Genomic DNA, 16,042 nt, shown 5'->3' on the forward strand with positions numbered 1-16,042 from the left:
TAAACTACTTTTTGTCACAGGATGTGCCCAAGGATTTCAGAGGGAATTAAAACTTATAGATTTCAGAAAATGTGTGTGATAGGGTAACACATGCAAAGTTGAAGATATCAGTATTATTTAAAACAAAGAGTAATCATGAAGACAGTCTTTTTTATTCAAATTTGCAAAGTTTACAAGTTAAATTTGGAATTAAGCATTGACATTAAAAACATTGTTTTTACCAAATATAGAGCGTCCTGTCCTTCTCCTTTCGAGTACAAAATATCAATCAAACAAAATATAGCCATAGTGCCTTAAGTTTGTTGTCTGTCCTGACATACAAAATTAATTATTTGTAACTATAAAGATTAGAAAATTGAATAATTAACTCAGATATATATATACTAGTACTATACATAATATTATAGAAATATTAGGAAGTAGATAATTTTTACGTAGTTTTGAAAGGATTACCAATAATTTACTTCAGAAGCAAATTGTTTATATTTTCTAAATCCACTAGTTCTTATAACATGTATAAATTATGTTACTTATAGACATTATATTTGCTCGGTTCTAACCATGATCAATGTAATTATCAAAAAAGAATATTTATTGATCTACTATTTATTATTTAAGTGTTTGGAATAGATTGAAAATCTACATTTAGATATTTGTTATAATAGAAAAAAGATTAAAATAACTGAACATGACACACATATTATTCTTGAAATAGTTTGGAGAGTATATGCAAAAATGATTTGTTGCATACTAATTTACAATACCATGAATGAAGAAATTACTAGGAACAATACAATGAAATGGGAAGAATTAATTAGATGCATAAATTTTCCAATATTTTGTAAACACACTGCTCATACGCGTTTGGTCCTGAATAAAAGAACGACACATAAACCATGTAAATGGTTTATCATCTCACCTATAATTAGTTGTTTCACTTACACTGACCTAATCACAAACTTTATGATGCAAATAGACAGAGTTTTTAACATAAAATAAAACATGACTGAGGGGAGGTGACATACATTCCACATATCAGTTATTAGATGAACACACAGTACAACTGCATACCAAATATCCTAGATTTACTATTAGTGGTTTCCCTTTAACTGATAAACATTGTAATCACAAACTTATACAATCGTCGACGCTCGAAACAGCAAGAATAAGTGTCGCTTCAACGACTTCGTCAAAATTGATAAAAAAAACCTTTAGCAAATATTTTTAATCGAGAACATGTAAAGTTTTGTCTTTCCTTTGTTTTCATTCATGATCTACAAAAATTAAACATATCAATTAAACTATATATGTGTAAGAAAATATTAACAATACTATTAACTATATTTTTATATATAAAGACCAATATATATTGAGTAAAACAAATTCGAGCTATGTTGAATGCCTATCTATGGCTCTTATATATGTTTACAAACCTCGAACTTTACACTTACCATACCTTTGGTCTCAAAGCGTAAGTACAATGTAAAACATATGATTTCTGTTTAAACTCATAGCGTACACTCTGAATTCGGCATAATACACATGTACATTTTTAGTTATCTTACTAAGCAACTCGTTCTTGGATAAAGAACTCGGAATATTGTCTTGTTAATTTGCTGACAATGCCATGGCAAAAAACGAAGAACGATCAAACACAAACAACACTAAACAAAACACAACATCTAACACTAAATATTGAGCTACACGAACCCAAACAAAACCCGGGATGATCTCAAGGGCTCCGGAAGGATAAACAGATCCTGCTCCACGTCTGCCATCCGTTGTGTTGTCTTGAATACAGAGATATAGACGTTTTGCTTAGGTGAAACTGTTGATAATTCAGTTGAAAAAGAGGGAGTATATTCCAAAACAAACCTCCGAGTGCGGGATTTTCTCGTTGTGTTGAAGACCCATTGCTGGCAACGGCTGTATTCTGATCTTTAAGTCGATTTGTTGTCTCTTTGCTACATTCCCAATTTCCATTCTCACTTTTATTATAGGTATTCCAAGGTTTAAAAATCCAGTGCACAGGTGTATACAGACAATCTACTGAATCTTTTTCAAATAATTACGTTTAAGGCAGATTTACTTGTTCTTAACATATTACATCATTCATAAAGCGCATTCATGCATTTTTATGAGAACAAGCCAAATATCGTTATGAAGGAACTGTTGAAGTGGTTTGATATGCATTGTTCTTTTATGGTTATACTATTTTTTCTAGATTATTTTCAAAAATTAAAATCGCCTGTATTTTTTTTTTTTAATTTTTAAAGTAGTTACACAACATATAAACCCAGTAAAAAACAAAAAACAAAACAAAATTAATTGCAGTTTTTAATAACAAAAAAGTTAGCTCATTTATGCATTTTGTCAAAGGAATATTCATTACGCATGAAATACATGTAATTATTTTAAGATCAAAATTATATTTATTTAATAAATATACAAATACATGTAAACATGTTTTCGTCACTAAATTTTTTTTTTAAGAAAAGATAATCATCTGTTAAAGGTTTAATTCCCATCAATATTGCATACAATGTTAACAGTAAGGTGTACACCTAATAATCATGATAATACCGGACAATTACTTACCAATTATAAAAAAAATTCAGGAACAATCTTGTTTATGTTTCATGATTGTTAGGGAAAAGAATATCAAATGTAAACTACCAGTACTTTCCATTCTTAAACTAGAAGATGTAAAGAGCTATTATTGTTAACCTGGATATATGTGCACCTTCAACAATGGACAGTCTCAAATATTGTAGACTAGCATATAATTCATGAATAAAATCTCTATTTTTATCATTTTTCCGAATTATATTTTCCGTTTATCTACTGTAGTTTTTACCTTAGAACACAGAAAGGGATAAGCATCGTAATTCAGGGGCAATAATTCCTGCAATAAGTGGAATGACAATTTATAAATTTGTTGACCTATCTGTATAATTTGTGTTTCTAATCGTTTCTGCCAATTCCCTTTATGTATAAAGCAATTACAGTATTTGGCAAAAATGTGGGGGATTTTCTGTTTTTAAAGCTCTTCAATTTCGTACTATCCTTTAGTGTTTGACCAAAAGGTGAAAATCGTCATTTTAAAACAATAGCTTATAAAGGAGTCAACTGTCACTTTCGACTATATTGATATATTTTTATATCAAGTTTTTGTTTATATTTTTTTTTTTTTATTTATAGTTTTTCTTTATCTTATATAGTGTTTGCCAAAATAAAAAGCAAAATGGGTAAACTTAAGAGAATAACTCCTTTAAACATTCAGCAATGTTGATAAAAAAATGTCCTTTTTAATTTGTACATTTGTAATACGAGTGAGGGAAATAACTAGAGAAGACCAACAATATGCAACAAGTGCTGTAAAGTGTAAAACATTCAAAATATCATGTACTTTGAAAAATTTTGAAAATTATCGTTTAGGTCGAAGAAATAACTTACTATATAGCTTTGCGTGATGTTTAATGGCATTTCCGAATGCCTTTTGCACAAATGTTTCCACAACCGTTAGAACAACATAGATTTCCATAACCACAGCCAGCTGGAGGACATCGATTTAAACAAATACCGACTGTACCTGGTGGTAGGGTTGGACACACCAATCTGCACTCTATGATAAAAAGATGATTCTTGTTTTTGTTCAATTGATCGCTAATACAACGCATTACTATGCAAGTTCATTGTACTTATATTTTTGTGTATTGTTCCAAATATCATAAGAAAATAACCCAAAAATGTTAAGCTCACCCCATTTGAAATGACAACACTATTGTTCAAGTACTTCGTGCACACAGTCATGTTTCGTAAATTTCACTTATATCAAAAGAAGTTGATATTATATATATAAAATATAAATCATTAAAAGTAATATGTAACAATCAATTATAACCTTATAATATTCATGAGAAAAAAAATTGAAATTTGATAAATATTTTATTTTCATTAAGTTGAAACACACACGCACTAACAAACAAACAAGAAAACATCGAACAAATTAAAAGGGATACACTTACTTGGTATTGCACCACTGACAGCAGAAGATAAGAAAAATACAACACAAAATCTGCACAGTAATAATCCAGCCAATTTCGACATCGTCTCTGCGTACATATATTCAAAGTGACAATGCTATTGTTTATTTATTTCATTTTTAAATAATTTATATGAGTCATTTGTCAAATGATATAACGCTCAACGAACATGTAAACATTTCAAGGAAATACGGATACTAAAGACATGTGGTTAAAACTTGTTTTTACAAGAAAAACAAATTACATTAATTTGTAAACATGAAGTCAGGTAATCTTTTATCTGTATACAAACTTTTAATACAATCTTTGTTAACCTGCCCTAGTGTTACGACATGTTGTCAGTCGTTCTAGACATTTTATTTTTCGATTATTTTCATAATTGTCGAATCTATAAATATTAGGTTTTTTCTTAAAAAAATATATACTGTTGAAATGTTTAAAGACTTGCAAGACTATTTAGTTAATTGAAACTATCATGAAGACGTTTTTTTTTTTCAGGTAATGTCCGCCATCATTAAATACTTTTATGAGTTATCCAATTCAAAATGTTAATTCTTGCCGGAGGATACATTTATCAAGTTTGTTTAGTCCTATAACTAGATGTATAATTTATATACATTACATTGACAGTGTTATTACAAAACAAATTTTTTTAAGTCCATTTTGGTATAAAAACATTTCGGCGTATACACTCAAAACCTTATCTTTTAGGTTATTTAAGCTGTACATACCATCAAGCATAATCTTTCACCAATAAACAGAAATAGTCCAATTTCATACTTACTCAAGTAATGAACAGGAACACCAGACAGATCTATGAAGACAGTTGTGTCTCATTTTTAATACATATGTTGCATATGTTAATCTATTACTTGCAGAATGTTTAATTGCAAACAGGCATTTTGGCATGTATTTATGAAACAGTAACATATTAATAATATGTTCAATGCGTTGTAACAGTCCAATAAACTTAATTATTTTGTATGTGTTACCTCACAAAGTAATAATCCACATGAAAAAGACATTGCACTCCATCTGAAATATTACCCGGCTAAGCTGAAGTCTTTCCGACTAAATGATATTTGCCTTTAGGGAGAAACAGCAAGGACTTATTCAAACGAACATGTTTCGTACTCCTGGTATAAGACCTTTGTACCAACTCTCGACTCCGACTAATGACACCTACAGCTTAAAGGTGAAATAGAGGGGTCGTGTCAAAGATAAAAATCATTCAGGCATAACATGGATGAAATATATACATGATATACCTACATAAGTGATTTGAACATTATTATAAGAAATATAACGAATATTAAGCAAACAGCTATTTGTGGATTTTCTGAATTTTTTCCTTTTCTATCAATTAATATTTAACAATTTCTCAATTTTTACACGCATGGAATTCAAGCTATTTTTTCTTTTTATTCCTCTGCTCGTGCATGCTTACATAAATATCATTAAACGTTATATTGTTAAAGTACACCGGTTTAATACTATCGATTGTTAATACAAAAAGTATGACGAAAGCGATAAGGAACTTTAGGCATCCAAAATCTTATTTTCCTGGGTGACGGGGCATCTGATTTTCAAGAATTTAGTTTTATTCTAAAGATAATATAGGGCAAATTTTCCCACGAATTTATTTCACTATCTCGGACAAAATCAGAAAGGTTTTGAGACCTACTGAATTTCGAGGTCTATATAACATACTCATGATACTTAATTTGTAGTCGATTATTTTTCCTATTTCCTTCAATATTCAATGATATATTGCTGATAACAAAAATATTGCAGATTCAAATTTCAATGAGATGATTTTAGCTTCCCAACTTTCCATTTCTATGTAGCAACATTCAAGCAGCGCCTGCATACTGAGTATAAGTATATCAGTTGATACGCTATTCCAGGGCTTGTATTTCGTATGATGATATCCTTGCGAGAGGGTTGCTGTTCCCAAGGAGGCTATTAAACCAAGAGTTCCAAGTGGTGAAGTTGAATTCATCCTTTCGTAAATTTTACGGACGCCATCACGAGTTGGTTGACCGTTATGGAATATCTGTTTCACAGATGACGACGGATATGTTCCAATTGTCGTAACTACAATCCCGTCCCCTTTTTTCCGAATGTGACCTACCGAATTAGACTTATCACCGGGTTTGTACTTACATGAGGAACACGAAGGGTGCAATATGTGGAGCAGAATATGAGATCAACCCCAGTTTTTGGTGGGGTTCGTGTTGCTCAGTCTTGTTTATTTCTAGAATTTAAAATACTTGATTTAAAAAAAATTTGATTCTGTATTGTTATAGTTCAAAAATGATACATGCGATGATTTGGAACTTTTTTCTTAAATAAAGATTTTACTTACATACACAATTTTTAAGCTGGATAATTTCCTACAAGATAATGTTGAGTAACAATTAAAAGAATCCTTATTGGATTAAAGTTTTGTTTGCTATAAAATAAAATGCTAGACGATGATTTCGACATATTGTGATATTTCACATTTATCACTCCATGCATAACTTGTTCTTCTTCTCTTGCATCTCTTAAGATCTTTCCTCATGGCGTACTCATTATGTTGCTATATATTTGTTATTTAATTCCAAGCCCCTTTCATCTCTCCTGTAGTTTAAGTAGGGGGAAATTTCAAATACATTTTCTTCCCATGCTCGTCCATTAAAACAACATTTTCTCTTAATTATACACCAATAAGCCATTTGTTTGGACATTTTAGTTGGTGTCTTTTTTTTTTTTGCTTCCTTTACATAATATCAGTAAACTTTATTTGTTTATTTCAAAATATCAACGACCATTTCAATTATCAAAAAATAACGTGCCGTCAACAAATTAAAATCAAGACAATACATAATGTAGTTATATAATTTCATCATATCTTTATATCTTAATCTCGCTAATGTGTACTTCAAACAAGTGCTCACACCTATTACGCGCATTGAATTCATACTTTTATTTTTCTTTTGATCCCTTTCTTCATGCTTGTTTATATACATATCACTGAACGTTATATTGTTCAAATAAATCGCCTGGTATCGATTGTTAGTACTAAATGTATGAAAGAAGCGATGAGGATCTTAAGGCATGCATTGTTCAATTACTATATAGTATTACTTTGATTCTAAGGAAAAGGGCGAATTTCCCTGATTTGTTCCACAAATTGGGACAAAATAAAAAAAGATTTAATACCTACTGGAATTCGAAGACTTTAGAATTTAAATAAATTTCCTTCTCGATAATATGCAAATGTTTCCAAAAATGTAGTAAAATTGCAGTTTTGAGTCATCTTGAGGCATTGATGACTTTTCAGTGAGACATTCGGATTACGGCAAGTTTCGGTTAAACCTTACAGTAAACATATGAATCGGATTATCTATATTTTAGTCAAGAATGAAGGAGACTTGAAAATGCCCCTGGTTTGATATGACTTCATGGAAAATTGATCCTACCCATTTTTCAATTGTTGTAGAAGGAATGTGATAATCCAAATAAATGTAAAAAAAAAAAATGATTTGAAAAAACTTGATCCTGTATTGTTAGAATTGAAAAATATATATAGTTAACAGAAGGGGGTACTTTGGAATTAAATTATTTTCCATGCTCGTACGCTATTAACACAACCTTTTCTCTAATGCACCAATTTGTCATTTGTTTGGACATTTTAGTTGGTTACGTATTTTTGAATTATTTTACACACTACCATCAATTTAACCCCAGCTCTTCATAAAAGTATGCATTGTTAAATCAGTTTGAATAATCAAAACAAAATTTTTCACGGATGAGTACATGCCATGAGCTAACATATGTATAAGCATTTGAATTTAAATTTTACAAATATTCTGTATCAAAAGGTAATTATAGAAAGGTTCCGATTTAAGAATTCTTTAGTAAAGTGAAGACTTGAGAAGTTTTATGCATACGACTTCCGAATGTTACTTAAATAAGGGAATACTTAGAGAAATCTAAGTTTAAGAACACTTAAGTTAAGATGTTTTATGCATACGGGCCTAATTGCGCATTTCGACAATAGATGTCTTTTCAGTGATGCTGGAGGCCAAATTATTGAAAATCCAAACTTATTAAAAACATGAAGAGCTTATAAACCCAACAGGATAAAAAGTAAAGCCAATGCCGGGCAAGTGTACACGTATAAAATTGCCAGGTTAATTTAGAATTCCAAATATTTTTATAGGGAAATGCACGTTATGGTTTTTATATATACCACAATATTGTTTGAGGTTTTGCTTGTGGGAACAAAAACGCATGTGTCATGAAGACATACTAAAGCATTTACTACCTCAGGGTCATTCAAAGGGCCGTAATCAATTGTGCATATTGTCCATCGTAGTGTTTGGATGCGCTTCTGAATGCAGAATGAACACACAGCTTTTATGAATTTTGAAAGAGTCTTCCTTTTTATTTGGAATAGTAATCCAATATCATTATGAATACGAATAATCCTTTTCGATATGGTAACCATACTTAGTTAAAATACCCCTGTTTTGTTCAAATGCTCCATAATTTTTCAGAAATATAGAGTTATTTTCTGTTTCTTCGTCTTCGTTGACTTGGTCTTTTTGCCCTTTTGGGTATTTCCATGAACACTTTCAAAAGTGTTCACCCATGGAAATATTTCTAAAGGATGCAACGCGATATTGAATGAAGATGAAAACTTACTAAAACGGCTGATACTGGAAATCTTAAAGTAATTCAAATTATATGCTAGGCAAAGAGTCCATTTTCAATATTTAAGTTCTAAAATGTTTCTCTTCAAAGGAAAAACATCTTGGGAAAAGCCATGAAAAGCAGGATAAAGCATAAACAACTGCGCAGTTTCTGTGTTCCTAGCAGGCCCAGACCCCTGCCTATACTACTGCCTCCTCTTAAACATACACTAATGTACGCCTCTGCAGTGACTGTACATGAATACTCCGGTTAGTGAGAAGATGGTCAGCTTGATCTTGGAATTCTGTCTGCGGATTATTTGGTATATCACCAGTGTAAACAAAGTGCGTATCAAGATAGTTCAAATCCGTCCTTCTCTCCTTTGGTAAAAACATGAAAAAGGACGATGAAAATTTCCCATCTTTATACTAGATACATAACCTTCACAAAAATCCTTATAAAAAACGAAAGATAACTGGGTCGTCAAGGTGTTCGAGCAAATATCTTTCAAAAGTTCTTACCACCATTCTTTCTATGGCAAAAGATTGCCTTCAGAAATATTATGAGGAGGTATTTTCAACCAGCGGTGTCAATCAGATTTGGATTCTTAAAAATTCTAAAGATCTACCCTAAAATGTTCAATGACATTCATTATAATTTTGAGGTAATATCAAAAATTTGAGCAATTAAATTTTCACCTAAATCGTTTCATTAAACAGAGCTTTTTCTACAAAAATGGGAAACTAAGTTACAAATTCATTGTCTAATGTCATGAAAAATCTTACCTTTGTGACTAAACCACACCGATTCTCACAGCAAATACACCGAAGAGGATATCATCAAAATAGTAGATTTTTTTTTATCGACGGACAACATATTTGTTGAGTTTGGTGGGTTGATATTTCATCAGACAGTTGGTGTTCCAATGGGTAAACAGTGTGCACCACTACTGATAGACTTGTTTTTTGTACTCATATGAAGCAGAATTCACACAGAACCTTCTCAGAGACAAAAAGAAAAGAATTTTGATTTTTTTTTATTTCACTTTCAGATATATTGATGATCTTCTGTAACTTAATAACCCACATTTCCCTTTATAGATACAGATAGAGATTTCATACTATAATCTATGACAAACGTGATGATTTCAAATTTCCGATTGTCATGTGTCGGTGTTTTATCTCAAACATGATTTAAAGTAAATGTTATTTTTCCCGATAATTATGTAAGAAACTGAAAATACGGACAATAAATACTTGTCTCCTGATATTTATATGTGTTCATAAATCATGTTTACTGTAAATCATAGGATATCCCATTGTTAAATATGTCATTACCATCTTATAACGTTGACTTAGACTGTTTGTACTGCTAAACTAAAATAGTGTTGCTGACTTCATTTTACTAGATTTCGACTCAGCATTTTATTATAGTTTCACAAATTACAGCACAGCAATTGTGCAATAAAACAAATACTACAACTTAATTACTGCATCACACAAATAAGCTATTTCAGAAAATTATTGTGACAATACAAAATACATTTTTCTAAATCAGTACAACATGTAACTCCATCATTTCTGTAATTATTTCTTTACAAACTTATTCTGTATTTATTTTGTTAAATCTGAATTGTTACATGATTGTCATTGCAACAACTATCAACCAGAGACCAGAGACAAGGTTACCCTGTTATCCTCAACAGATACATATAATTAATAACACCAAAAAAACAAACCCACAAATAATCCCCTTTTAGGGAAAACAATATATTTTTTTTCGTGTTGGTAAATGTTAAAAAAAAAGTAAAGACAGAATTAAAGACAATATCAATTTTTCTCAACTTTCCTCATCTCTAAATTTTGTAAGGTATACTGTAAAGTGATTATAAGTTAGGGCGACCGGAAACTTTATCTCTATAAAGGTCGATGACAATATATTGAAAATTATTCAGTTATTATGTCTCTAAAACAAGTTTTTGGTTATGAAACAACAATACAGCGCCAAATGTTATCAAATTTCACATTATTCAATTTTCTCTAATATTAGTGTGAAAGACATTATGAAAAGTATGAACTTTATTCACCTTTATATCATGAAAACGTTTCACTACTCTAATTTTTCTAATATATAGTTTTGGGTAGTTAGGGTTGTCTCATTTTCCGTTTTTACCCTCTTTCTGTACATGTAAATAAACACAAAACCATTTAGCAGTCCTCCAGAGTTTGCAAGCAGTACTGTGAATAGGACAACGAAAGGCGGCGCATCAGCAATATATTCCAACACTCCAAACACTGACGACGCAGTCTATTGTATGACAAACATCACTACAAATAACATCATGGTTCTAACAGCTTGATGTGATGCTTTAGCTGATGACGCCTCTTTACCAATTGAATCTTGTATTCTCTTTGATTCAGTTCGTAGTTTTCGCCATACCAATGCATACAAAATACAGTTGGTCACTAGAATCAAAAGTGATAGTGCTGTAGTAAACATGAGTAATATCACGCCTCCTGTTACACCGTTCATAGCACAACTGAAAGTAATAAAAAAAACAATATGAAAAAGCGGCATTTTCACAACCAATCACCTTTTTCATTTTAGCTGACCTGGCTTATATAAGTCAATTGAGCTTTTCTTAACTCTAAAGTCCGCCGTCCTCGCGTAAGAAATGTTTATTTGTGTGTAAAAACAGCAGTTTCAGTCTCATTAGTACAGAACATGCCATGAAATATTTTAGGATCACAGTCTTTGTCGATGGAATTTTTTACTAAAGAATAAAGAATGTCATATGGCCCCTTGTTATCCAATGAGAGAAGCTAATTCTTAATCGATATGAAATAAACCAAATTATAATATTTTGTAATAATTTGTAACTATATCAATTAAACGTCGCCGCGATATAGACTTTTTGTGCTGATGCGGCGTAAAGCAATCACCAATCAATCAATGAATTAAATATGATTATATGAAAAAGCAGCATAATCATTAAACGTAAACATGAACTAAAAATGAGCATCATTAATACAGCCAAATTCCGGATCACCAATAATGGTATACGCGATAAATGTCATTTTAGAAACCTGACAGAAACCACATAAATCAATTATGAATGATTCTTATACAACTGAAAAAAATGTTTTTTTGGAGCGATGGAAGGTATTTAGGAATGTCTGTCTATAAGCTTTGTAAGCTAGTTGGATATTATGGAAACTTCCCAAAACATAGAATACTTCCTACGGATGTGCATAAAGGAATAAAATCCCGATACAGTCGAAATTACCTACTTTAACATTGCTATATGGGATAATAACCTCAGGTAAGCGCAACTTATTTTACAGTTGTAGAGCACTACGTAAAGATGATTTTAAAGGAATATAATCCCGGTCCAACATGTTAAAAGAGAGATAATCGAATTTACGCGGAGCTGGTATCTTTTGTAAGTCCACTCATAGTTCTAGTTCATATTGGGTTGTTTAATTGATTTCAACTCTATCTAAGTTTAATTGCAATTTTCACATTGGAAAAATATTATCATGTTTGTTTGGTTGTTTTTTTTCGACTATTTTCATACTTTTAAAAGTATCTACTTTATTGTATTGGTTTTTTAACTGATAACCCCAGATTTTAGCTGGTTGTGGTTTCTTCTTGTCATGATATCCATAAAATAACCAGGGTGTAAATAAAAGACTTAAGGAAGAAATAATTAAATATGTGGTTTAATTGACCTTTGCAAAACTGATAATCACATCGGCCGTTGGCTTCAGTGAATATCAGTTTTTCAAATGTCAATAAGACCACATATTTACCTCACCAAAAGACAGTAATTGTATAGTATCTTATAGTCTGCATATTTCTTACCCTGTAATGATATTGAGGCCTACTGCATTTTGCTCAATGAAATATGACTTGTTACTAAAGGAACAGATCGAAAAACATGAGAAAAGCAATGAGCAAGATAAGCAAAAAGCTGCAAATTTGATGTGGTTACATTTCGTTTGCCAGAAAATAACCAGAAAAAGACAATCGGAGTATGTAAGATTAGGTCCGCTTTTGACCCTTTGACCTTTTAATCGAAAATCAATCTAGCAACGGACACCCTTCAGATGTTCATAAAGCATTAGTCTGTCGAATATCAGTATTTATATTTTTGAATTTTGTCTCACATATTGACAAAAGGGCTTCAAACATTTTATATTTAGTGCAAAACAGCAAAAATTGCCAAAAATAGCCTCATTCTGGGGTCTGGTCATTAATATTTATATATGAGCAACAGCTTTACCCATGCAGAAAGATATTTTGCTAAAAAATATATTTTACAAAGATGTTATTGTGCATAAAATATATCTTTTTATGTAAAGATGTTGCTAATTTATATTTGACCACAAAGTATGCGTGAAATGGCCGTTTTAGATGGAATACGTAAAATTCTTGCTTTAAACCTTTATGTTTCATAATTTCTATCTTTATTGGAAATTCAAACACCTATTAAATATATCAGATATACAATTACGTTATTCAAATAATCTGGAATTGATGAATACCTTACGTCACGGAATTTTTCAACGTCAAAATACCAATATTGTTGTATATAGCGCTCTTTTTAAATATATTTTGTCTTGTGTAATCTCCTGTCGCTATATATTCGATATATGACATCACACCTTGATGAAGAGATATTGGAGACCCACTGAAGAAAAATATTGCATTGTATAATCTTCGATGTTTTGTTTGAAAGAGATCCAGTAATGAACACGTCTTTGCATAAATTAAAAATATGGACACACGTGTCCTTCCGGCAGCAAGAGGTTAAATACTACTTAGCCAAATACTCTTTTTAGATATACAAATGTTTTTCTCATTCTCTACGAAATGATTAGTTTTCAAAAAATAAGGGCCCACAAAAGGACTATTTGGTGTTGATTGCAGATCTTTTTTTCTATAATCATCGAAATATTTCACATATACTGAATATCTGTAAAATTCCTTTTTATAATACAGTTTTCTAGGGTCAGAGTAAGTAAAACTTGTTTGATTTGTTTTCTTTTTAGTGATAATAACTTCTTCCCGGGAGAAACGACTTCGTCTTCCTATTCTATTTGTTTTGTTGAAACGGTTGCAAGTTAACTTTATTCTTCGAAAGATAACGTCCGTAATTTCGAAGATCATCGCATTTTAGCGTAAACATCGTATTTTAGCATATTAAATCATCGTACTTTGGCTCATACCGTCTATCTCTAGTTTTACCATCGCACTTTAGCGTCTCCGTCGCACGTTGGGGTCCTACATATATATATATGTACAATGTTATACTTGCAAATATCCATTGGACCAAGTTTATTCAAAATGACAGATACAGATAAAAGGCAGATCGGAAGTCCAAATATACAACACAACAAACGGTAATCATTCTTCCCGAAATAAAGTGACTTTCCAAAGTACATCATATAAAAAGCATTGATGGCTATTGCATTTACACATAACATCTGAGACATTACAAATATAAACAAATTTATGTATTACTGAAAAATTATTACACCAGGGTTTTCGATATCATAAATTAGTCAAAACATTTACTAAGTTTTATCATCGGTATAAGGACATCATTCGTAAATATAACTCAACATGCAGACATCTTATACGTTCGGGTATTTCACATCCAATCTTGTATGGTAATATTCTTTACAAAGCATAAAAATGTCAGTATTCACCTCAAAAGCTAACAAAACCTTTAAACAGACTTATTAAAAAGGGATATAGTTACGATACTGTTGTCAGGTCATTAAAGATTGCATATTTTGGCTTTAATATTGATTCACTTATAAGGTCTTTGCATCGGAATTAAACATATTTATTCTAAAACCAGTTGTTGGCATGACACGTGTTATGTTCTTCTCATATATTTTATGATGGTATAATACTAAACCCCTAACAGGAGGGATTGTGCCTGATATTCATATGATAAAGACATAATTCTTTCAATCAGTTTAATTGAGGTCTGGAGCTGGCATGTCAGTAACTGCTAGTAGTCTGTTGTTATTTATGTATTATTGTCATTTTGTTTATTTTCTTTTGTTTCCTATTCTGACATCGGAATCAGACTTCTCTTAAACTGAGTTTTACTGTGCGTACCGTTGTGCGTTTGTTTTTATCTACATTAGCTAGAGGTATAGGGGGAGGGTTGAGATCTCAAAAAACATGTTCAACCCCGCCGCATTTTCGCGCCTGTCATAAGTCAGGAGCCTCTGGCCTTTGTTAGTCTTGTATCATTTTTAATTTTAGTTTCTTGTGTATAATTTGGAGTTAAGTATGACGTCCATTATTACTGAACTAGTATACATATTTGTTTAGGGGCCAGCTGAAGGACGCCTCCGGGTGCAGGAGTTTTTCGCTGCATTGAAGACCCATTGGTGGCCTTCGGCTGTCGTCTGCTCTATGGTCGGGTTGTTGTCTCTTTGACACATTCCCCATTTCCATTTTCAATTTTATCATAAAAGAGTAGAACGAGCACAATGCCGGTGGACGAGGGTGTGACATTGTCATCAGGTAGTGAAGATGATCCATACAATGAAATATGTTAAAATCCCCATCACATATCGCAAGATAAACTACGAAACGTTTAGTTTTGGGCCTCCCAAAGAATGCTGCTTTTCTCCTAAACGAAATGATTAAGATTGTCATGGCACATGCAAAACTCACTGCGATCGTTGTGAGGGCTACGATGTGGATAGGATAGAAAAATCCATTATCAAGTCCTTTAACTGGTAAGTCATATCCGTTTCGCACAGTTTTTATGGAAACCATTCTTTTTGTATTTCCAATTTCTAATTAAAATGCCTTAATAGTAAATCGTTTCTTCAAACTTTTCTATTCTAATTTGAACAAAATATGAAATATACTATTACGAAATTGTGAATGTATATGAACATAACACACAAATCTTCCGTCAGCTTTCAAAATCGGTTTAGGGACCAAGAAAACTGCTTGATAATTCATTATATATGTGGGGAAGTCAATTAACTTCGTATTCGAGTATTTACGGAAAATGGGTAGGAAAGCGTAAAGTATTGTGCTGGTAAGCTTATATCTGTATTTTTATTGAATAATTCTGCATCAATCGATTTGATAATAGCGTACTAAACAAAGAATAAGTAGCCAAGGAAGTACTTACCCAAGCTGCTATTAATTTTTTAACAACGGATCTTTGATCTCTTGCAAAATTATGATTTTTATGTTTCGTGGGATTCCAATCCATTATAAGAGCATGACAAATCAGAATTTGAACCAAAGAAGACAATAGATGAACGAGA

The 16,042-nt window shown here is 31.5% G+C and overlaps 1 protein-coding gene and 1 long non-coding RNA gene across 2 annotated transcripts; both read right to left on the minus strand.

The window, feature by feature from the left end:
- Nucleotides 1–1,210: 1,210 nt before the first annotated feature.
- On the minus strand, nucleotides 1,211–4,191 carry LOC127710734 (uncharacterized). Its single transcript, XR_007986307.1, has 3 exons — nucleotides 4,029–4,191; nucleotides 3,457–3,625; nucleotides 1,211–1,274 (listed from the first exon to the last, which is right to left on the minus strand). It is a non-coding gene; the product is annotated as an uncharacterized LOC127710734 (long non-coding RNA).
- A 6,845-nt stretch (nucleotides 4,192–11,036) lies between these two features.
- On the minus strand, nucleotides 11,037–15,536 carry LOC127712816 (uncharacterized). The gene is made up of 3 exons (XM_052219424.1): nucleotides 15,249–15,536; nucleotides 14,163–14,230; nucleotides 11,037–11,268 (listed from the first exon to the last, which is right to left on the minus strand). Exons 1-3 carry the CDS (start codon nucleotides 15,534–15,536, stop codon nucleotides 11,037–11,039), a joined length of 588 nt encoding a protein of 195 aa, XP_052075384.1.
- Between the last annotated feature and the right edge of the window lie 506 nt (nucleotides 15,537–16,042).

This window comes from Mytilus californianus, unplaced genomic scaffold (genome assembly GCF_021869535.1).
Source record: "Mytilus californianus isolate M0D057914Y unplaced genomic scaffold, xbMytCali1.0.p SCAF_8, whole genome shotgun sequence".
Taxonomy (NCBI): Eukaryota; Metazoa; Mollusca; class Bivalvia; order Mytilida; family Mytilidae; genus Mytilus; species Mytilus californianus.

What these genes read in the sequence shown, in the direction of transcription:
- LOC127712816 (XM_052219424.1), bottom strand. Translation starts at nt 15,536, where the DNA reads ATGGTTTCCATAAAAACTGTGCGAAACGGATATGACTTACCAGTTAAA. An exon ending in TGTCACACCCTCGTCCACCG is followed by an intron (nt 14,231 to 15,248) that starts GCATTGTGCTCG and finishes TTGTTTATATTT; the next exon opens with GTAATGTCTCAGATGTTATG. An exon ending in TATATGATGTACTTTGGAAA is followed by an intron (nt 11,269 to 14,162) that starts GTCACTTTATTT and finishes TATTACTTTCAG; the next exon opens with TTGTGCTATGAACGGTGTAA.